This window comes from Cydia fagiglandana, chromosome 13, assembly GCF_963556715.1.
Source record: "Cydia fagiglandana chromosome 13, ilCydFagi1.1, whole genome shotgun sequence".
In the NCBI taxonomy this organism is placed as follows: Eukaryota; Metazoa; Arthropoda; class Insecta; order Lepidoptera; family Tortricidae; genus Cydia; species Cydia fagiglandana.
This window is the reverse complement of record NC_085944.1, coordinates 12,541,819-12,565,106: the sequence shown is the minus strand read 5'-3', so window position 1 is coordinate 12,565,106 and position 23,288 is coordinate 12,541,819. Positions and strand designations below refer to the sequence as shown.

Below are 23,288 nucleotides of genomic sequence, written 5' to 3'. Positions count from 1 at the left end.
AAGCACTACGTGATCACCGATCGGCCGTTATAGAAAATGACGTGTCGGACGTCTTGGCCCGGGCACGGTCCGGTCTAGTGTGAGTCATCCTTAAGTTGTTTCCAATACAAAATGAACACATCAGTCTAATAGGGCAGATCATGATCAAAATACTGTATTTATATCCTAATTTTGTAAGATTCATAGTAATATATAGGTACTTTTACATTATACTTACTACTACTACTCCGTTGGCTCAGCGACAGCGACCCAAAATGAGACTTGGCCTCCGACACAAGACAGCGCCCCTTTTCTCGGTCCTGTGCGACCTCTCGCCAATTGTTGACTCGAAGTTCATTATACTTTGGTAAGTATGTATTTTTGTTACTTCATAAATACGACCCTTACAGTATTTTATTTATACACATTGGCGGTAAACCTAGGTATGATAGAGGGCTGAAAGAAAACCAAACTTTTAAATGTTTTATGACAACGTTATCGCTTTATTAGATGTCAAAGAGGGCACAGAGGCGCGCGGCGCGAACGCTGGTAAAGGGGCTGGTAGGCGTGTCTCTAGGATCGCGGCGTTCAGTCCGCGCGCCCCCCCACCCCCACTCTCGATACATACATCAGCAATAAATAAATAAATATCAACAGTTACAAAATAGCTTTTCGTAAAAACATAAGAATACTAAAGTGTATAAAGTTTTTTTTTTGTTTTAAATTTACAGTTTTCGTTTCACGCTTTTTAACTGCTATGTATAAAAAATTATGTTAGATTAACAACGAAAATCTGTACAGTCCGTTTTGGTTTTGTGGAACGTTTAGAAATCATCTTGAGCCAGGTCGAACCTTGGTGGGAAGGTGCCGAAGCCGTCGAATGCGGGGCGCGGGCGCTGGGGCTGGAAAGAGAAGAAAATATATCAGCATCTCATTCACCAAATGGTAAGAACAGGGAAACATGCCGGACAGTACAAAACGGGAGGCATTCAAATTTCGAATGGCTAGCATTCAGTAGGCCTGATCTGACAGCTGATTGGCTGTTGGATTGAGGTGTCAGATAGCGACGACCGTTCCTGTCGCCGTGGGGGTAAGCTGAACTTACATCTCTCCTTGGTTCACTAAACGCGCCCTTTTACGGACGCCTGGACGAAAGAACATAGTTTTAGTTATAGCAGTAGGTGTCTAAGAAAATTAAAAGCAATAGCATATTTGAGTTGAGTTTTACACAGACTAAAATGTTCCCTCTATATATAGGTAGTAAAGAGTGTTTGAAATAGTGCGCATCAAGAAATTGAAAGATTTGATGGTCAGGATAACCTAAAAAGATAAAGCTTCCGCGTCTGTCTAGGAGTATTACCAGAAAGGGACGAATGCTTTTTCTTGTCTTTATTATCCACCGTTATGAACCCGATCAGAAAATAATGAATCTGTGAATGACTTCAGATTAGGAAGAGAAACTTACCGCCGGGCTGACTCCTCTCGCAGCGGATCCCGCGCGGCCCTTGCCTCGGAACTTGCTGATGGCCTGCTCGGCCAGGTCCGCTCGCTCCTCGGCCTCTTCAAGCTCCTGCTGCGCCTTGCGGAACTTAGCCAAGTTGAGGGCGGCGATCTCTTCCGCCTCTTCGATCTGCCTCTTGTAGGTCTTGATCTTCTGCTGCAGTTTGTCGACGAGGTCCTGCATGCGCTCGTGGTTCTTGCGGTCCTCCTCCGCCTGGAAGGTGAGCTCCTTGATACGCCTCTCGGACTTGCGCAGGTTCTTCTGTGCGTCGGCGTGCCTCCTCTGTTCACCGTCAAGCTCGTTCTCGAGTTCTCTGACTCTCTGTTCGAGTTTCTGGATAGCCTTCTTGCCTCCCTTGAGGGCGTTCGCTTCGGCCTCATCCAACCTGACTTGCAGTTCCTTGATCTGTTGCTCAAGGGCCTTGCGGAGTTTCTCCTGGGTCTGGGCGTGCTCCTGCTCGGCGCGGAGCTCGTCGGCGAGGCGGGCGGCGTCAACCATGGCCTTCTTGGCCTTCTCCTCGGAGTTCTTAGCCTCGTTGAGGAGCTCGTCGAGGTCGGCGTGGAGGGTCTGCAGCTCGGACTCGAGCTTCCTCTTGGCGGCGGAGAGGGAGGCGCTCTGGGCGGACAGCTCGTTGAGCTGTTCGTGAGCATCGCCCAACTCCTGTTCGGCCTGGCGGCGGGCGCGGTCGGCCTGTTCCAGAAGAGTGCGGGACTCTTCCAGTTCGTTCTGGAGGGCATTGGCGCGGCGCTCAGAGATACCCAGCTGTTCGCGGGCATCGTCGCGGGCGCGCTGTTCCTCCTCGAGGGCGGTCTGCAGGTCCTTGATCTGGGCCTGGTAACGCTTAATGTTCTTCTGGGCCTCGGCGTTAGCCTTGTTGGCGTGGTCGAGGGCGATTTCGAGCTCGTTGATGTCGGCCTCGAGCTTCTTCTTCATGCGCAGGGCCTCAGCCTTGCCCTTAGCCTCGGCTTCGAGGGAAGCCTGCATGGAGTCGAGGGCGCGCTGGTGGTTCTTGCGTGTGTTCTCGAACTCCTCCTCCTTCTCCTGGATGCGGCGGTCGATCTCCTGGCGGACCTGGGACAGCTCGAGCTGAGCGCGCAGGACCTTGTTCTCCTCCTGTTCGAGGGCGGACTCAGCCTCCTCGAGAGCGGCCTGGAGCTCGTCCTTCTCGGCTTCCAGACGCTTCCTGGCCTTCTCGATCTCGTGGATGTTGCGGCCACCTTCGCCGATCTGGTCGAGCAGGTCCTTGACTTCGTCGGCGAGGTTCTTGTTCTCGCGGCGGACAGCCTCGAGCTGTTCCTGGCCTTCCTCGTAGGCACCCTTGAGACGGAACAGTTCGGTGGAGTAGTTGCGGCATTCCTTTTGGCTGGCGTCGAGCTCGGCGGCGAGGTCGTCGACCTTGAGCTTCCATTCTCCAATGATCTTGTCGAAGGCCTTCTGCTTCTTCTCGGCGGCGTTGGCGATGGCGGTGGCACGGTCGACCTCGAGCTGCAGATCCTCGACCTCGGTGGCGAGGCGCTGCTTGGTCTTCTCGAGGGCAACAACCTTCTGGTTGAGGGACTCAATGGTCTCCTCGGCCTCGGCGAGGCGGGCCTGGAGCTTGCGCTTGGCCTCCTCGAGCTCCTCGGAGCGGGCAACACCCTCGGACTCGTACTTGGAGCGCCAGATCTGGGCCTCGGCGTTGGCCTTGGAAAGCTGGCGTTGAAGATCAGCCTTGCCTTCGGCCTCCTCCTCGACCTGTTCGCGGATGTTGTCCAGGTCGTGCTCGAGGTTGCGGAACTTTCCAAGAAGGGTGGCGCGTTCCTGTTAACAAGAAAATTCATTAATTAGCTATTATGTCACTAAAATATTGTTGTAAGTTGAATAAGTGCATCAGTGGACCAAGAAAATCTCAGCTTGATTTAAGACCAATAGGGAAATCGTCATCAACAATGTATCGTGTGAGTTGTCTTTTTTGTTGTTTTCTTTTAAAGAAACCATGACAAATATTTAGTGTAAGTGGAGTTTTATATTGTATACTAACCCTGGCCTCCTCGTCGGCGAGCCTCTTGGTATCTTCCAGCTGAGTGGTGAGCGACACCTTGATCTTGGACAGCTGCGACACCTGGGACTCGGCCTCCTCCAGCTGGCGGAGCAGGTCTGAGTTCTCGATGGACATCTTCTTCTTGGCGGCATCCAGGTCGTTGAGGGTGCGGTTGGCCTCATCAGCCTTGTTCTGGACTTCGTTGAGCTGGTGCTGGAGCTGCTTGGCGATCTTCTCCTGGGCAGCCTATTAGGAAATAAATAATTGTCAGAGGAAGTCGTTGAGTTTGATACCCAAATTTCCTAAAAGATGGCGCTGTTACAAACGCAAACTAGGTAACGGTAGTTCATCGTAGAATATTATAATGTCAAATTATGAGAATATTTAATTGGTAATGGATTAATTTTTGGATGGATGTGTCGATGTCTAAATCTTTGTGATGCAGGCTGATATTAGTTTTAGGTTGTATTGATCATGACTGTTGTAAAAACCAACGGGATTATTTATTATGAGAAAGAATTACATTTAAAAATGTATAGGTGTGTGCAAATTTTTCTATTTATAAAATTTCTACGTAGGTAAATAATAATTAATATTTATTTACAGGTAATTAATGTAGGTACACAATGTAAAGTTGTAGGTCTACAACGTTACATTGTTACGGTTAGCAACACAACTATTTTTAATTAACGTAATATTAGTTAAGTACATATCTAAATGTTAAATTGTCATGTTATTCAATAATTAGTTGTTTAAATGTTTTATATTTAACGTTAGGGGATAATTAAGATAGGGATTAACCAATTGAAAATCATACAAAAAAAAATTACATTTTAGCGGTAGTTGTTAAGTTTTATGTTACAGCGCTCACAGCTTTTTGCGATTAGTTTAAAACTGTATTAGGTATTTTAATTTGGGCATGTGTGAAGTGTCTGGTCCCAAGCACACAAGTTGTTTTAGAGCATATACAGCCACTATCCTAGGCTATGCATTATAACGGCTGTATACATCTTTATTTCTTTATAAAGCTCTTGTGCGACTTGGGTGGCTCCATCTAGCTGGCGAAAGCGAAGCGAAGTCCTGCTACCAAAACAATTTATACCTTTTCGTTGGACACGTGGTCGAGACCAGCGCGGAGGTCATTGACTTCGCTAAAGTACTGAGAACGTTCCTTCTCAGCCCTGGATGGATTAGAAACACGATTAATATCACCTAATGGGTAAGTGTTTGTGTTGTGGACATTGAGTGGACTGTGGTTCTTCCACGTTTAGGAAACATGCGGGGGAACTCGGTACACATGCCCCGTGGATGACATGTTACCTTTTCACGGGCCACCTGATCGACGGCAGCGCGTGTGTTGTTTAGCTCCGAGTAGCAAGACGCGCGGTCATGCTCAGCCCTGGATTTGCAGTACGATTGAGTAACCCAAGCTTTCAAGTCCCAGTTCAAATTTAAAGGTTCATTACAAAATTACATTTCCGTTGCTTATTAAATGTGTATTTATAAACATTATGCTGATGTTTATAAGATTTACCACGCAGGAGTGCTATATTTAGCATCGAGTCCCTCTTACTGTAGGTATTTCGCCATTTGCGTTTCCCTATTTTTACGATCCATGATATCAAAGTATCTGATTATACAAGATAGTTGCACGTACATACATACTTAGCTAACAATAACGTAGAACAATAAAGTTGAGTCAATTTTGTGCCCCATAAGTATAAAAATGGTGTTTTAATTGCTTCATTAGAAAATAAAGCGTATAATACTCACTTGGCCTTAAGCTTGTTGAGCTGGTCGAGCTGCTCACCCATCTCGGCGACGGCATCGTTGTGCTTCTTGCGCAGGTTGGCGAGGGTGGACTCGTGCTGGATGTTGGCCTCCTCCAGGTCGCGGCGCAGCTTGCTAAGCTCGGCCTCGCGCTTCTTGTTAAGCTCGATCTGGGCAGAGGTAGCACCACCGGCCTCCTCAAGGCGCTCACCGAGCTCCTCGAGTTCACGAGCAAGGTCAGCGCGCTGCTTCTCAGCCTTGGCGCGAGCCTGGCGCTCGGACTCGACTTCCTCCTCGAGCTCCTCGATGCGGGCCTGCAGTTCCTTGATCTGCTTCTGCAGCTTGCTGACAAGGGACTGCTCGTCCTCGAGCTTGGCGGTCAGGGAGGAGATCTCCTTGTCCTTGCGCTGGATGGTCTGCTCGAGCTCCTTCTTGTTGCGCTCGAGGTCAGCGACGGCCTCCTGGGTCAGCTTGAGGTCGCCCTCAACCTTCCTCCTCTGCTTCTCAACATCACCACGCAGCTTCTTCTCGCGCTCCAGAGAGTCCTCCAGCTCGTCGAGGGTCTGCTCGAGCTTCTGCTTGACCTTGTTGAGGTGGTTGACCTTGTCCTCGGCGGCCTGGAGCTCCTCACCGGTCTTCTGGCTGGACTCGCCCTGCATCTTCTTCTCCTTGTTGAGCTTGTTGATGAGCTCATCTTGGTGGGCGATCTCATCGTTCAAGTTGCGGATCTGGTGGTCCTTGGTGGCCTTGTCCTGCTCGGACTTCTGGACAGCCAGTTCGAGATCCTCGACGTCCTTCTTGAGGCCAGAGACCTCCTGTTCCAACTTCTTCTTGTTCTGGAACAGCTGGTTGCGGGCATCCTCCTCCTGGGTCAGGCGGTCCTGGGTGTCCTACGGTCACAACAGCTCGAATCAGTATAGGTACATTGTTCAGTATTATAAACTGTATAAAACTAGGCATGGAAAAAATAAACAGTTGGCTTTTAATTGCTTTCGCACTTCCTCTAAACACGTCTGGCTTCTGTCTATCGGCAAATAATAGCAATTAATGGTTTGCAATAAAATCGTGCAACCTGCAGACGTGCAATTTATTTTTAACTCCTCAAGCTACTTTTCGTGTAAACATAAGTGTTTATTTAAAGAAATACGCCCGCAAACGAAGCATTACTTTGCAACAGTGTTACGGCTACATATTTGGCTTGTAACGCGATGTCTTCTAAGTAACTAATGTCTTGTATGTTTACTCGCCGCAGGAATCTGAGCTAATTAATTAAACTAATTAGGTACATTATTTATTTAGCGCCAGACTATTCGCGACCCAAATTGCTCATTGCTATTTCAAGATGACGCATCATTACCGGGTTAAAAATTATGTTACAAATTTTACGATTAATATCCAGGCGGAAACGCCACATTTTAATAACTAAAAAGATTTAAGGAGGAATTTAGCAAACTAAACTACTAGTGGTGTCATGAATTCATGATGATTCACATAGCTTTATTTTTTGAGGTATCAAAACAATTTACGCCTATAAAGAATTTATAATTTTCTCTTGAAGATTCTTAATAATAAAAGTAGTTTAATTATCACAAAATTAACTAAGGTAAAGTGGGGTAAGACTATCACCGGGGTAAGACTCACTTGTATGGAATCCTCATACTGTTTGTCTTGTCACGAGAAAAATAAACTATGTTAGTCTGACCCCACCTTACCTTTTTAATCACTATACTCAATATTCTTCTTCTACAATTTTTGATAATTAAATATGACTTTTTTCTGCTGTGAAAAAATTCATTTTTAGAGCTCCGCACGAAACTGTTCGCGGAGCTCTTATTCTAGAGGATATTAATACAAATACTACTTTTCCAAATTATTTAAGTAATAAACATGATCAGTGCTACACTATCACTAACTAATAAATAATTAACACTTACCCTAAGCTGGGACTCCAGGTCAGCCTTCTGGGCCTGGAGCTTGGCGGCGCGCTCCTGGACTTCAGACAGCGAGCCCTTCTCGCCCTCGAGCGAGCCGAGCAGAGCGGTCTTCTCCTCCAGCAGCTTGGCGTTGAGGACCTCCAACTCCTTGCGGAGTTTCTCCTCCTTCTCGAGAGCCTCGATCGCCTTGTTGGCCTTCTCTTCCAGTTTCTGCAATTCAACCACACTTTTATCCACACCATCCCATTCCGTAACGTGTATCGTTGCCATTTTATTTAATTTTATTGATCACATCAATTGATTGGATAGGGAATGTCGGTTCGTTCGTTAGGGGAGTTTGGCGCGCGCCCGGCCGACCGCTCGACTGACAGGGGCGCTGGAGTTTTCCAGCGGGCGATAGCCGCCCACGCGCATGATTACTTAGCTAGGTGAGTGGGGCGATAGGGGGGGATTCCAGAAATGGCCGCGGCAGGTGCGGTGTCACGTAACCGGCAGGTGGGTGCGGCTTAGCTATTTGCGTGCTTGATTCACGCCGCTAAATTTGATTATTTATTGGGTCAGAGTGCTCCATCATGTTAATGCGTTGAGTGATGCTTACCGCGAGCTCATCCTCGACGCGGGTGACGTTGAGGAGGGGCTTGACCTTCTGCCACAACTTCCACCAGGGCCAGGTGCGGAGTTGCAGGTACTTGCGCAAGTTGCGCTGGACAACTTGGAGGGCGACCCTAGTGGTAGAAAACTTAACTTAGCAAAGCTTTGTGAATAATTACATTATTACATTATTTAAGTACATTATGAAGTCGAATATTTGCAATTACGAGTTAATGACATTTAATTTGATGACAAAATTTTAAAACATATTTTAAAAAAATCCGAATAAAAAAATATTTTAAAGATTTGCAATGCGAAACATCGATTTCATTACCTACTGTAATTTTAGTTAATATGTATGTAACTATAAAGAATAAATCTAAAAGTGTGTTATTTTATTTCAGGTAGTGATGCCGCTAATAAAAGTAAAAGTATGAGGAGGCGATATGATTATAGAAGTATAGGTTAAGTAGATACCATACCTCTGTTCCTGCAGCTTCTTGTACTCCTTACGGGACAGGTAACCGCGGATGTAGGCCTGGAGCCAAGACACAATCTTGGACAGCCTGTCATCACGCATCTCTTCCATCTGACCCAGGACACCAGCGCGGAAGAACACCTGAATATATAGCTAAGTCAGAACAAATCCAGACGCCCGACTTGGAGAGTTAGTAACTGGTGAAATCTAGTTTTAATAGATTTAAAACTAATTCGACACATTATTCAAAATTCATTATTGTAAGAAATATGAACATTATATTTTAAATGATGATAAAATTACATCTAATGTTAGTGGGGAATATGCGTCAGTAATCTCCAAAGAAATCGGAGACTTATTGAAGCGGCATGACATGGAAATATTAAAAATCGATATATAGATAACACGAGGTACAGACGATACAGACAGTAAAAGTACAAGAGGAGTTAGTATCGGAAAGTGTATTTGTGTATCCGTTACTCATGCACTACGTCTACCTTTGTTTTCCCAAGTCTGAAAGATTCCGAGTCCAAACCGGAAGATTCGAGAATTTTCTCGGCGGCTTTCTCTGGCGACATTGAGTCTTTGATCTGCCCCGGGCACAGAATTTTGTATCTGCGTTTGAGGAGCATACAAAAATATAACAGTGTGTGTGTATTGTGTATGTACAGGTAGAAGGGATAGGGGAAAATCCAAACAGGAGCCTTGTCACTTGGGCCCTTTGAAGCGGCTTAGGGTCTACTGGACAAATTACTGTGCCAATTGTAAATGGTGGTCGTAATTTGCCTGTAGTATTGATAAATTGCAATTGGGTTTCTCACAGCTAACTACGCAACCGAATGAACATGCCTTGGTGTGACCGAGACGGTACGATTCGACATCCAAGCCTGTGGCGTCCAGGATGACTTGGGCGATCTTCTTAGGATCGCTTTCCTTGTCCACAGCTTGAGGGGCCAGGATCTTGTAGCTACATTGTCAAAATATTTCCACACAATGAGGGAAAGTCACAATAAATATTTGTAAAGTCAAAATGAACGTGCTAGGTATATAAGGAGAGGATCGAACAAAATGTGGGGCATACTGTATAAAAACTTTGATGTTAACCACATTGCATACAATTAGGGGTATGGACTGCAATTCAGATTAACAACATGTATCCCAGGAACCTTCTATGATATAGTGACCTAGAAATAACAATGGGTCAATAATAAGGGTTCAACATGAACTCTATTCTTTAGAGTTTGACAGTTTCTACTTCTCCATGCTAAAACCATTCTGGGCCCCATTATATTCTTGCCTTGGTGTGACCGATACGATAGCTCTCAGGGTCGAGTTCGACAGACTCCAGACACTTCCTAGCTGCTTCTTTAGGATCTTTTTCGTTGGTCATGATGGCTGGCGCCAGAATCATGTAACTGTTTGTCGAACATCAATCATTTAATAAATAGAGTTCTTCCAACTACTCTATGTATGTGACACGTCATAAAATAATTTGTCGTTATATATAAAAACAGCTTATGAATAATCTATGATATTTCAGCAAGTGTTACTCATAGCTATAAACTATGTAAATTTGACTGATGACGTCAGCAGTATTACCAGAATAGTTGCTCCAGAAAATTCCAGCGTTAAAAAAATGTTTTGACTAACCACATATAAAAATAAACATAACCCTCGATAATCAAAACAGAGACATAAAATACTAAAGTTATAGTTGTATGTAATTTGAATTCTTGAGTTATTTTTGATGTTTATGTTGGGATCTTACCGGAGCTTGAAGTCAGGGTAGACCATCCTGTTGGGGAAACCTTTACGGCAAATACGGATGCCTTCCAACACACCGTTACAGGTCAGCTGGTGCATGACAAGGTGGGAGTCGATGAGACCTGGCGGGCGAATACCGTATTATCATGTACACATTATTCTGAGATTCTGAGGGGTAAGACGAAATTACAGGAAATAGAAGGCCTTCCTTACAGTCTGTTCAGAAAGAGAAGAGTCGTGGAATTTATAGGGCCTAATACATTCCACAACTCTTCTCTTTCCGAACAGACTCTATTAATGTAGTAATAAAAAAACATAGGAAGATTTAAAACGAATTACTTATTTTTAAAGTTTAATAGAGTAGAGATAGTAAAGTTTTACTAAACTTTATTATTATTAAAGACAAATAGGAAAATCTGAAAACCAGTAAAAGGAAAAGGAAGAAAAAGTGATATTAATCACTTGACTAACATAAATATGTTTAGTATAGTCTGTTCGAAAAGAGAAGAATCGTGGAATGTATTGAGCCCCATACATTCAACGACTCATCTCTTTCCGCACAGACTCTACAAGTATTACTCACCAGGCTGTTTCAACTCGTTGGGGATGATACAACGTACGAAGTGAGGTTGGGTGGACCTCAGAGTTGTCATCAGGTTGTTAAGTTGTTCCTGTATCGATTAACAAAATTAATATGCAAGAATTGAGATTTTGTATACTAGAACAGAATTTTTCATATTTATCTAGATCCAAACCAACTGATTATTTACCCAGAACATTTCCTTGTTTTGTCTAATAGAAATGTCTGCAAACAACATAAAAAGCGGCACTCGATGGAAAATGAATATTGACGTAGATTTAACAGGTAAATGAGGTGACAATGTGAATAAACACACACACAAAACTAAAGTTATGATTCCTAATAAACACACACTAACACACAAAGCTTAATACACCCAGCAGCGTCGTACAGTACCATCGTCTACACTGTTAACTGTACCTACATCGGTGGACCTCATAACTTTTGTAATAAGGTCCACCGATGTAGGTACAGTTACAGGCAACGTTAGGAGTGTTGCTGTTTGTACGTTCCTGGGGACGTTATGCGCTGTGCGTGAAAATTTTCCACAGTGCATTGATCTACACTATACACCATAGTGCATGTAAAATATTACAACATAGAAAAACATAAAACAGGTAATATTCATGTTACCTTTAACGTGTATGAAATGTTACTAAGTACCACAATTTTCAAAAACAATTTAGAGTATATGAAACTACATTAATATAAACCAAAAATCAATCTTTATATTAAACTTAAGAACCTTGTACGCGGAGGAGACAGTAGCGAAACCACCACCCTTCTTACCGCGACCGCCTATGAACGTACATTATAAACAAGCATAGATTAGCACCAAGACGATCACAAGGCAACAAAGACGGGACAATACTCGACGGCTAAACATAGACAGTCGGCGACATGAGCTGCGCTGTAAAACATATTATGCTGACATTGACAATGTAATGTGAAAGCATGGCAGACTGACCCTAATTACTGATTCATTAGTAATTAGGGTCAGTCTGCCCAAAGTTATGATTTATGATCAGTAGATTCAGTAGTAACAAGGGTTAATCTTAGGCATGATAGACGATACTGAAGCCACGCCGAAGGCAGTGAAGCAAATTCCTTTCAATGAATGTAAGTTTACCCTGTAGAGTGATGATACAGTCTGGAAGGCAGAACCCTTGGCACGCTTGCCTCCAGCGCCTTAAGTTGAAAAGTGACATGAGAAATAAACATTAATGTGTCTGTAGATAATGATGCCAGTACATTATATAAAATGACAGTGTGTATTGACTGTATAAGTATAATGAAGTAATCCAAGATCACTGAAGTATTGATGTGATTTTGGTAAGTGACATTTGGGTTTTATATCACCCGTCTTGTGGTGTGTGATGATATATGTTCACAGAAGGTAGAGTTACAGCTCATGGTACCTGGTCACCTGTTTTCGTAGATATCAAAATCGCTATAAGGGCTTATGAAAATCAGAATTACAAATTATCATGATTTTTTTTATAGAATTCTTATATCTGAGGAAGTAATTGATACGTACCCTTGCCGCCACCGGCATCAGCACCACCGGACTGACCAGGATGGTCAGCGAAGATCTCAATCAACAGTTTGTTGGAGCCCTTCTTGAACTGATCTACGACAGTGTCGTTAAGGGGATCCTTGTTCTTCTCAAGCCAGCCAGTGATGTTGTAACCGACCTGTTTAAGTAGGGAATTAAGTTAGTGGCTACCAACCTCAACAAACATTTTATTTGTGAGATTTTCAAGAAGAATTTAATTGGAATGCTACAAGGAAGATTGCTTTAACATTCTGTTGTTTGAATAAAGGAGCTGTTTATGAACCAAATGCTCAATATAATTAAAAGTGATGTGAAATGAATGTTGATATTGTTGATGATAAAGATGATGATAATGATAAAGATACTTACGTTGCCGGCATAATGGCCAATGGCGAAGTGGGCAGCCTGGCAGCCGGGCTTGGGAGGCTTGGGCTTCAGGAACGGGGGCGACTTGCCCAAGTGGTTGTTGTTCAACTTCTCAACGAAGGTCTGATCGGTGGCTTTCGGGAACATAGACTCTTCCTCAAGAATGGAGAGGATACCCATGGGCTGGAAACGGACCGGTGGCGTTAGAACACGAAGTTACGGGAGTTGTCTTCTGGAAATGCTACTTTAAATTGTGTCATGAAATGTAAATTTTGATAGGACCAGCTACAATTATGTTTTTTGAGAGAAATTATAAATAACTATTGTTTCATCGTCTTGCCAAATGAATAAAAAAATTGACGAACTACAGAATAAAAATGAGGCAAAAGTTAATTATATTAGAAATTTGGAATAAAAGAACAAAATAAAAAAGAGATATAAAGGTTTTAAATACTACTTATCTGTAAAAGGGGGTTCTAGCGTGTATGTATATTTCTTAAGCGTTATCGAGTAAGCAGCATGCATTGGTAATTGTGTGCTTTTTTTCTAATAGTGTGAGTGTAATTTTATTATTAAAATTAACGTGTTGTTACCTTCACATATTCTCATTAATTAGGTTTTTTTTTATTAAACTTGATTGCTGAGTATTTTATTGTTAAAAACACTGGTAATACTGGTAGAGTTAATATTGCTAATTAACTTAAAAAATATATGCTCATTAACGGATTAGACTGGTATTGTAGGTTGCAAATGCCCTATCAGCGGTGTGGCCGTGATAAATATATCAAAATGATCAATATTTAATTATATCCAACAACACAGCTTAGCCAGCATTAGTCACGGATTCTGTAGAAATTGTTAGAAATTGTTACAGTATTATAGAATATTTTGATCATTTGATAGAATAAAACAGCGTGTACAGATTCGCAAGGACGCTACTTTAACTAAAAATGCTTTTAGCCTCGACTGTTGAAAAGGATCGCGTGTGCACAAAGCATTTGTTTATACCGCGGAGCAAGGGATCAGCCAGAGATGTACTTGCGGGAGACGTTCTCAGCCCCAAGCGTCGTCTAATCGCGCCTATCATAAGCTATACTGGATTCTAATACCTTTTCTATTAAGTCTATAGTCGCTTGAAGATCCATACCAAAATCTATGAAGGTCCATTGGATCCCTTCACGTTCATACTCCTCTTGCTCTAACACGAACATGAAATGGTTAAAGTATTGTTGTAATTTTTCGTTTGTAAAATTAACGCATAGCTGATTAAACCCGTTCATCTGGATCGTGACACATGGAAAAAATAATTGTATCTGTTAAACAACTAACATTGTTTGTGTGGAAACGATGGCCGTTGGTGTGAGAAAATATTAAAATTAAAAAGAAAGAACACAGATAACACAGAACACATATAACACAATACTTTGCATTGGTGGGTAGCTCGAATGAAGTAACGAATGGAATTCAATTTTAAATTAAAAGGTCTATGGCTACTTCTTTCGGGCACCCTGTGGCGTGAGGCAAGCTTTTGTTGTTGCGTTTTCGCCAACTACCTTTTCAATAAGGTCAATGCACATTTGGAGATCCATGCCAAAGTCAATGAAAGTCCACTCGATGCCTTCGCGCTGGTACTCTTCTTGTTCCAGCACGAACATGTGATGGTTAAAGAACTGCTGCAGTTTCTCGTTGGTGAAATTAATGCAGAGTTGCTCAAAACCATTGAACTGCAGGGAAATAAGTAATGTGGAAAGTTAAGTCAAGGATTAGGTACGGATTCACTACGGATCACATTCCGCAGCTGTTGGTTTTAGTCCCTACGAATGAAGCCCTGCCAGAGCTTGGGGGGTCTGTTCGATATTTGATTGAAGATTAAAAATTTCCGTCTTGAGTTCCAGCATCGACGGGATGATCGACCACCACCGACTATTACCTTCTCGATCAGATCGATACAAGCGAGCAAGTCCATGCCAAAATCGATGAACGCCCAGTTGATGCCCTCCTTCTTGTACTCTTCTTGCTCAAGTACAAACATGTGGTGGTTAAAGAACTGCTGCAGCTTCTCATTGGTGAAGTTAATGCAGAGTTGCTCGAAACCGTTGAACTTTTATGAACAATAGGAAAGGTAATTCCACAATTATGGTTAACAAAGACTATGCTATCTCGTTATCACGGAGATTTGTTAGTTGGGCACAGAATAAACTAAAGTCTATAAGCTATACTCTAAACACATGGAACTGCCTTCAACCGAGCGTGCTTTACACTCAGTATACCTTTTCAATAAGGTCAATGCACGCCAATAAGTCCATTCCGAAATCAATGAACTCCCAGTGGATGCCTTCTCTGGTGTACTCTTCTTGTTCCAACACAAACATGTGATGGTTGAAGAATTGTTGGAGTTTCTCGTTTGTGAAGTTAATGCAGAGTTGCTCAAAACCATTGTACTAAGAAACCAAATGGATATTAACACAAAGAAATTTGGAAAAATCATTACTACTCTACAATAACTAAGTTTTGTCTACTTAAAACTAAATAATTACTTTCTAATAATACTATTTTTCTGTTGACCGCATTAAAGTGTTAATGCTTTAGCAATAACACTTTATTGCAAATATTAGAACCGATTTTGTGAAATTTACTTAATATAAGGTTACATTTCTGCCTTTCACTAGAAAGCAAGAGATGTACCTAAGTCTTGCCGGCGATACTCACGTCGAAGATTTCGAAACCGGCGATATCCAGTACACCGATGAAGTGCTGCCTCTTCTGCTTGGTGTCAAGAGTCTCGTTACACTTCTTGACGAGCCACTTGAAGAGACGATCGAAGACACCCTTGCAGAGGGCACCGACGGAGTTGGTGACCTGGTCCTTGTTACGGCCCTGGGTCACGAACTCGTTGCCGACCTTGATGCGGGGCTTAAGCAAGTTCTTGTACAAGTCTTGGCAATCGACACCAAGCAGCTTGGCGACGCGTTCACCTTCCTGAAATTAGATAATCACCTATTAGATTTTATGAGTTATTTTAATTTTTATCATTTTTAATAGAGTTAAATCAAGAAAAGACTGCAGAGATTTTGATAGTCGACGCCCTGCAAGTGTTATTTTAAACGTTAAACTTCTATGAAATTATGACTCTATCATTAAACGAAAAAATAGCTTTAAAATTGTTTGAAATTTTTTGTTTAGTATGTATTAGGCAAGATGTTCTGGTTACTTCAATTTTGTATGAAATTTTGTGTTGAACTTGCCTCCATGCCGTCGGCTTCAGCCTGTTCCTCGCGACCCCTCTGTTTGAACTTCATGCCACCCATGTGCATGACGGCGGCGGTGATCTTGTATACGTTGTCCTTCTCCTCTTGGGTGAAACCAAGGATGTCGAAAGCTTGCTATAATACCAAAACACATGTCAATATCAAAATTACATAAAGACTTTATTGACGCTTAGTGTCAGTAAGGCCGTAAATACATAAATGATGACATGATTTTTGTTATTTTTAAGACATTTAGATTATTACATTTACTAATTAGCCGAAATTAATTTTTAGACAAAATCAGACAGATCTGACTTTATAAGCTCACTATAGTTGAAATTTTCTGAGATGATTATTTCGGCTCAGGCACTAATATGTTAAACAAAAGCCTTTGTTTATATTATACAGAGCTTAGGGCTCCCATCTTCGTACTAAGTCATCATCATCGTAATAGTAATTAAGGTTAAAATTCATGAAACAGCATTCGGATATAACACGCTTGGATAACGTAGGACGACTGACGGTGACGCCATTCACTTCCAGGTAGGACTCGGAGATAGCAAAAAGCTGTTACATACATTTACCCATATACTTAAGTATAGAACGCTAAAATTTCCTTTTAAATGGATTTGATCCTCACTAATAAGAAATTTGGTAGCTACCACGGTGTATAAAAGAAACAATGCCTTTTGATTAGCAGATTTAGGGTTAGAGCCGAAAAATCATCTCCGAAGAAACGTACTAAAAATTTAAGCGCCGAGATGATACAAAACAAGTACTCAAAGGCCTCAGGGAATACAAGGCAACATATAATTTTATTAATCGTTAGTAAAATGTAAAATAAAATAGCGTTATTATATGTTATGCGGGGCAACGTGTAGGAACAGGTCCATTTTGGTTTCAGTGCACAGGAATCTAAGTTGTGAGGTGAACTAAATTTAGACCCGCCCAATCCAAAAATGTAGGGTACTACATTCTATGTATAATCCCAGGTCAATCCTTTTGGCTGTGATTATATCTAAACTATTTACGGTTGTCTATTTTACCATTATAGTAACGACAATGGTATTGGGTAACAGATAGGGTAATTTTCCGGTGGGTCTCTCAAACTGCTGCTATTCGCATACAACTTACGTCAGTCAATTGACATTCCTCGCCGTCATCCATATTGGGTATGGTAATCTTACCCTGGGAGACGTTATAGTAATCGTAGATGTCGTTGGACAAGAAACACTTAGCTGTTGGTCAAACAATATTGAACAATTTAATAAAATCACCCTTTATGCCGAAATAGTGGAACACCCTAAATGTTTCGTCGTGTAGCATTTTGTTAACGTGTCGGGTAACCTGTGGGGGTGAAGGGGATCCAAACTCTGTGCAAAAAGCCCTTTTTGGACAACGCTGGGGGCGAGCATGTGCGTGTCAGAGATTGCTCAATGTCCAGTGCACGAATAACTCTGAAGCGTCTGTTGGCTCACTTACGACCGTCAGCATCAGCTCCTCGCTGTCGTTGACGCCAGGTATTCGAGTTTGCCCTTGACTTATGAGGGGATAGTCCGAGATGCGGTTGCTTAGCATCGTCATCTCTGTGAACATCAAGCCAAGATCTGACACACACATACGCGGCGCTAGCGGCGCCGTAAGCAAAGCTACAAGCGACAGAAACAACAGAAGAAATGAAGTGAAGAAGATGAAATGAAATGAGCCAGTTTGTCGCGTTCTGGACTCACGTCAGTAAGCGTCATTTCCTCTCCGTCATCGACGCCGGGAATAACAGTCTTGCCTTGCGCGACGATGTGGTAATCATTGATGTCGTTCGACAAAAGGCACTTTCCTATAAAGGGACACCAATCACAGTCACTTTTGGTAATTGGTGCTTACAAACTAAACTAAGACATGCCAATCAACGTCCATAGTGTTTTTGGACAGGATACACACTTTTTAAACTAACTATCGCACCAGTCCACTAGTGCGATGATCCGACCGCCCATGTCAACTCGAAAAGGGCCACCGAATAGAAAACAACATTTGGGAAAGCCGCCCAGATTGTTGGGGGCCAAGACTTACGTCAGTCAACACACATTCCTCTCCATCATCTACATTGGGGATGGTAGTTTTTCCTTGTGCAATGATGTGATAATCATATACGTCGTTCGACAGCATACACTTGGCTAAATGTCATAAACACACACGTTAATACCAATAAAGTAGGTATATCAGTGTAAGGATATTGTCTGAGTGTTCGTGGTGTAAGTGTATGAAGTGTAGACGTCAAAAATAATTATAACAGAGACCTTAAACTACACATAATAACATTGTAAACTTAATTAATTAATATTTCCTAAGATTATATATTTAATAACATTCGAGAGGTTACAGAATATTTAAAAAAATATTCTTGATATAAAATATTAATTGATAACATTGGACATGTGATGAACAAAAAATATAGAGGCTCGCACTAGGGTTATAGGACTACAGAGTTACATGTTGATCATCAAGATAATGATAAATTAATTAAACTTGATGAATTATAAATCAAAATAAATCTTGATTGGTTATTGGTTATTGTTTGTTCATGTGTGTACAGTATGTGAAATGAATAGGTTTTTTATTTTCCTTTTACATGTCCAATGCCTACAATTTTTACTAAAATCAATTTGATATTTATTTTTAGATACTTTCAAACCAATTATAATTTACTTGATATTGCTAAGTTAAGTGTGACAAAAGTTTGTACGTACCCTTCAGTCCATCAACAGAGCCGGACATCATCTGGTAGAAGATGTGGTAAGAACGCTCAAGAGCTTGCTGAGAGATGACACGGGCCTTCTCGAGCAGGTCTGGAGAAATTTAAAACTTTAGAATAAATTCTTCAAGGCACTGATGTAATTAATCCATGGTGTAAAAGCCGAAGTACTTACAGGTCTCGATATCAGCACCAGCCAGTTTTCCAGAGGGACCGAAGTGGATACGGATGAATTTACCCTAGGCATGGAGGAATATAAGTTCAATAACTGATAAAATCAACCAACATTATGCAAGTTAAATAAAAATAAGTCAAGATAGTCAGTTTTATTAAGTTTTTATACTTTTTCTTATTTGTCGCTTTCAATTGACTTCAGAAGATAATAATGATTATTTCGGTACTTTGTGTACCCAATTTGAATGCTTATTGAATCTCGGAGTCTTAATTGAATTTAGGTTAAAACGAGGTCGAAATTTTTTTTAATAGAGGACTTGAAAATGTAGAAAAATACAATAATATAAAAGAAGAAAAGTGATTTTAGCGTATTTTATTGTTTCTTGTTAGGTAATGATGCAAATACTTACGAAACGGGAAGAGTTGTCGTTACGGACGGTCTTGGCGTTACCGAAGGCTTCAAGCACAGGGTTAGTCTGGACGACCTGGTCTTCCAGAGAGCCCTTCTTCTCCTGGTTGGGGTCCTTCTTCTGGGAGGCACCGACGGTGGCGAAGTACGCAATTACCTTCTTCGTGTTCTCAGTCTTTCCGGCACCAGACTCACCGCTGGGAATTGTAAGGATTTTGATTAGAGCAAGGTTTGGCCCAGATTCAACTTGGGTACCTGCGCCGGTGAAGTAATGGGAATGCAAAGTTCTTTTACATTTTGGTGAAGGTTTTACTTTACATTAAATCATATTATATGAAGTTAGGGGATAGTTACCTAATCCATGTAAATTGCATATAGGGGATAGTTACCTAATCCATGTAAATTGCGTTTAGTTTAGATGCCCCTTCGAGGAAGAGGACATTTATCGCGCAAAACTTTGAACGCACCTATCCGTCCCATGCAATTCTACAGAGACATGCAATACGGTCAACTTAGTTGTAGTTGCAGAGTTTCTCGATAGATAAATCAAATAACATGTGTTACTTTCGCGAAACTAGAGTAATTTCAATTAAGACAACTACAACCCCGGGGCATCTATCTCAGTTTTACCCTACTTATTGTCGGTTGTCAATAAGGCGCTTTTTCCATATATATAGCTTCAATTTGGTGGAAAACATCACAACTGGTACATACGAGAATATCGCAAAGGCATAACGGTCATTGTTTTTATGTTATAATTAGAAGTTGGCAAGACGAATTTCGCCTTCTGCCTGGCTGAAGAGTATTTATTTTGATGTCGGTAAATTAGCCTGTTTCTCTTTACTATTAATAGGTCTCTCAGACTTTTACTGATCTGATATAAAAAAATCTTATATCCATGTAATGTCTATGAAAATAGTGTAATGAAATTGAAATGTATTCACGTAATGACTTTGGTTACTTACGTAATCAACATAGATTGATTCTCGTGGTTGGTCAACATGTTGACATAAGCGCCGTCGGAAATGGCGAAGATATGGGGAGGCACCTCCGAACGGCGCTTGCCACGGTACAGGCGGGCGCATCGGATCGTGTACACGGGGAATCTCTTGTAGGGGTTGATAGCCACGCAGAAGAGACCAGAGTACGTCTAGAGGAACATATTCATACATATTACATATTACACAGAGGCTGATGGTGAGGGCGATGAATGTGATGTGATATGTTGAATAAGTACTTTTTTATGTAGACATTACGGATTGATATTACTATACTAATTATACGCAAACCAAACTGATGACTGGGGTCGAAAACTTCTCATGCACTCTTGAAGTGTAAGAGTCGTAGCAAGAGTAAAAGAGTTAGTAAATTATCCTCGGTCGCCAACTTGGCTTGCAGATAATATAACTGTAGGTAGACAAAGAGATGATTGATTGTAATAGTAATGCCAAAAATAATTAAATAAAAAAAAAGTAATGTAAATTTTAAATTTTGACAAATGACGTAAGTGTAATAATACCCACACAATCCTGCTTTTGTCAACTAATTACGTGTACCGATATTAATCGTTATTTTTGGTGTAAACGTGGTAATAAATTGTAGTGTAATTTTTACGTAATTAGTCGACAATGATCCGTGCCCTGTTTATCAAAAGCTTGTAACTTGTAATACAAGTGGAAGTCCCTTTCTTACAAAAGCTGTCAAAAAGGGACATCCACTTGTATTACAAGGTACAAGCTTTTGATAAACAGGGCACAGGTCAAAAACAAATTAATTAATGACACACTAACACGGAGACAGTATTGTATCGATACTTTGAGTCTCCGTGTTGAAAAATAGTAGAATCATCAAAAAACTCGTAAACTTATCTGATAAATCTGAATATATCTTACTTTTGTTGTTCTGCGCCGCAATATCTACGAGTTTTTTGATATTTCTTACATAAAACACATAGGAAACAATCTGTAACAAGAATTCTGTAAAACTGCAAGGGGTATTGTATCGATACCTTTCTCGCAAAAAATCTTAGACACTAAAAGAAACCAGTAGACTATGAAAACGGTGAAACACCTGATACAAGAAACACACAATCCTCCAGTCGCCGGTATCGCTGGATGAACTCCGACTTGTCCTGTGTAAAAGGGTTCAAGTACGGTTCGGGTAGGGTAAATATTGAGGAAAAGGACTATAGGAAAGTAGACACATTGACCCCATATGCATGTTTGTAAATTAAGAATTATATTTCAATCATGTTCATATCATACTTGAAAATCTCGTGTAAAGCTTTAGAAAAAAGTACAAAAAAAAGGCAAAAACACATCCATTCACCTGGTGACATAGTTTTTTGCGCGCGGTCTATTAAGAACATCTGGCGTATACTCTGCATAGCTTGAGCGCGACCGAAATAACAAGCACGAAAATAGCCCAAGTTGATATCCAACGCACTATTTATATACAAATTGAGCCATCGGTCCAAAACGAATTGCGCCTCATGGGCAGCTATTGATCTTTGGCTTGGTAGCTCTCCAATAATATTATCGACATATCAGAAGGCTATTAAAATAAGATCGTAATGATGGATAGTGTTGAAAGTCAAAGTTACAAGTTGATTGACTGACATGTTACAAAATTTTACTACTGACGTGACAACTACATAGTAATCAATCGTTCTAAGTAAATTCTTAGGACCATGGATTTATTCGTCAATAAACACGTGCTTTCAAGTAATCACTGAAGTTCCTCAGGTAATGTGTCTACAGAATTGAACAAGGATTCGGCATGCACACTGCAAGGCTCCAACTCCGGCCGTCGGGGGCTCCTAACTTACGTAGATAAGCTTATGGTAATATCTCTGCTTCAAGTTATACAAAACCGAAGCGTCGTTGAGGTATGTCAAATTGGACATGTCCTCGCATTTTTCGTACTTGGGCGGGTTGACCTGGCCTACAAGATCCTTCTTGAAGTCTTTTGTCTGCGGGAAAGATGATCACATTAGTATCGAAATAATGAAAAGGCGCCATTGGCGCCTACTTACATAGATCAGTTTCGCATAGTATCGCTGCCGCAGATTGTGCAGCACGGCAGCGTCGTTAAGGTATGTCAGGTCTGCCATGTCTTCGACTTTTTCAAATTTCGGTGGATTCACTTGTGAGAGGAGTTCCTTTTTTAATGTCTTTTCCTGCTCATTTAAGATCAGTTAAATATACTTGTAATATTAGTAGCATTATCGAAATATAATAAATTACAATGGTCATGTTTAAATTTGAAAACAAAATGCATTACTAAGGCATTTTTAAGTTAAAACTTGATAGGGCTTTGGATAAGCTATCAGAATTCAATCCTCAAAGACTTTTCAATTAAAAGTTCAAAATTGCAGATATATTTGGGCATCCGGTATTTCAACTTGAAATTTACTTCTTTTACACTTCTTACTTATAATTTAAACTTTTAATATACATACTGATTAAGTCTCCCATTTGTACCATCATGTATTGTGCCATAATGATTAAAAAAATATAAATAATGCTGATAGCTTATGTTATCACTGTTGTTTCGGATACAATTTAAGTGTCGATAATAAAAACTGAAAATATTACCTCGCCACCAGGCAGGCTGACGGTCACCAGGTCGCCCTTGGTAGCCTTGATCTCGCCCTGGAGGAAACCCTCCTTCTCGTCTGGAACCCAGCATGCCTTCTTGCCGTCGTAGGGCTTGCTCTGGTCGATGCGCTTCTGTTCCAGAGATACGAACAGGTACGGGGTTGGATCGGGGTCCTCACCCTCCTGTACGATTGGCTTCGGCATGTTCGGAGGGTTAACGAGACTTCTGGGCTAGTCGAGACACGAGAGCAGCCCTGAGCCTTCCTGTGAACACAGCTGATGTTTAGCGAAGCCCGGGAGGATTTTAACGGAGCCCGAGAGAGGTTTAGCGGAACTGGCGCGTGCGTCTATTTGTGGCTGAAATCCGAGTAGCGCGCATGGAACGGTGCCAAAGCTCACGTTTGCGTAATACCGACTTTTTATGCTTATCCCGAACCGTTACGTCACGCGGAATGCGCTGGAGCGACGCCAGCCGATTATCAGAACGGTTATTGTCTTTTATGGTGCTGCTGGTTGATGGGTCAATTGGATTTAGATCGTCATAACTGGCCCGATCAGATTCATTTGTTTT

The 23,288-nt window shown here is 41.5% G+C and overlaps 1 protein-coding gene across 44 annotated transcripts; it reads right to left on the bottom strand.

Moving 5' to 3' along the window:
- Window positions 1-452: 452 nt before the first annotated feature.
- LOC134670323 (myosin heavy chain, muscle) lies at window positions 453-23,013 on the bottom strand. 44 transcript variants are annotated; one of them, XM_063528099.1, is made up of 25 exons: window positions 22,715-23,013; window positions 21,946-22,089; window positions 20,084-20,268; window positions 19,120-19,315; window positions 18,711-18,774; window positions 18,531-18,629; window positions 16,921-17,024; window positions 15,780-15,921; window positions 15,248-15,513; window positions 14,469-14,639; window positions 12,542-12,721; window positions 12,155-12,311; window positions 11,747-11,805; window positions 10,621-10,708; window positions 10,042-10,159; window positions 9,123-9,240; window positions 8,278-8,414; window positions 7,803-7,929; window positions 7,205-7,414; window positions 5,274-6,160; window positions 4,603-4,681; window positions 3,501-3,746; window positions 1,445-3,280; window positions 1,085-1,124; window positions 453-881 (listed from the first exon to the last, which is right to left on the bottom strand). In XM_063528099.1, the coding sequence occupies exons 1-24, from the start codon at window positions 22,919-22,921 to the stop codon at window positions 1,101-1,103; spliced, it is 5,844 nt and encodes a 1,947-aa protein (XP_063384169.1). In that variant the 5' UTR covers window positions 22,922-23,013; the 3' UTR covers window positions 453-881; window positions 1,085-1,100. The 44 variants fall into 44 exon arrangements, with proteins under 44 accessions (XP_063384169.1, XP_063384157.1, XP_063384172.1 ...); XM_063528087.1 differs by lacking the exons at window positions 1,085-1,124; window positions 16,921-17,024; window positions 21,946-22,089 and adding exons at window positions 17,854-17,957; window positions 22,153-22,296; XM_063528102.1 differs by lacking the exons at window positions 1,085-1,124; window positions 11,747-11,805; window positions 16,921-17,024; window positions 21,946-22,089 and adding exons at window positions 11,363-11,415; window positions 17,854-17,957; window positions 22,153-22,296.
- Window positions 23,014-23,288: the final 275 nt, after the last annotated feature.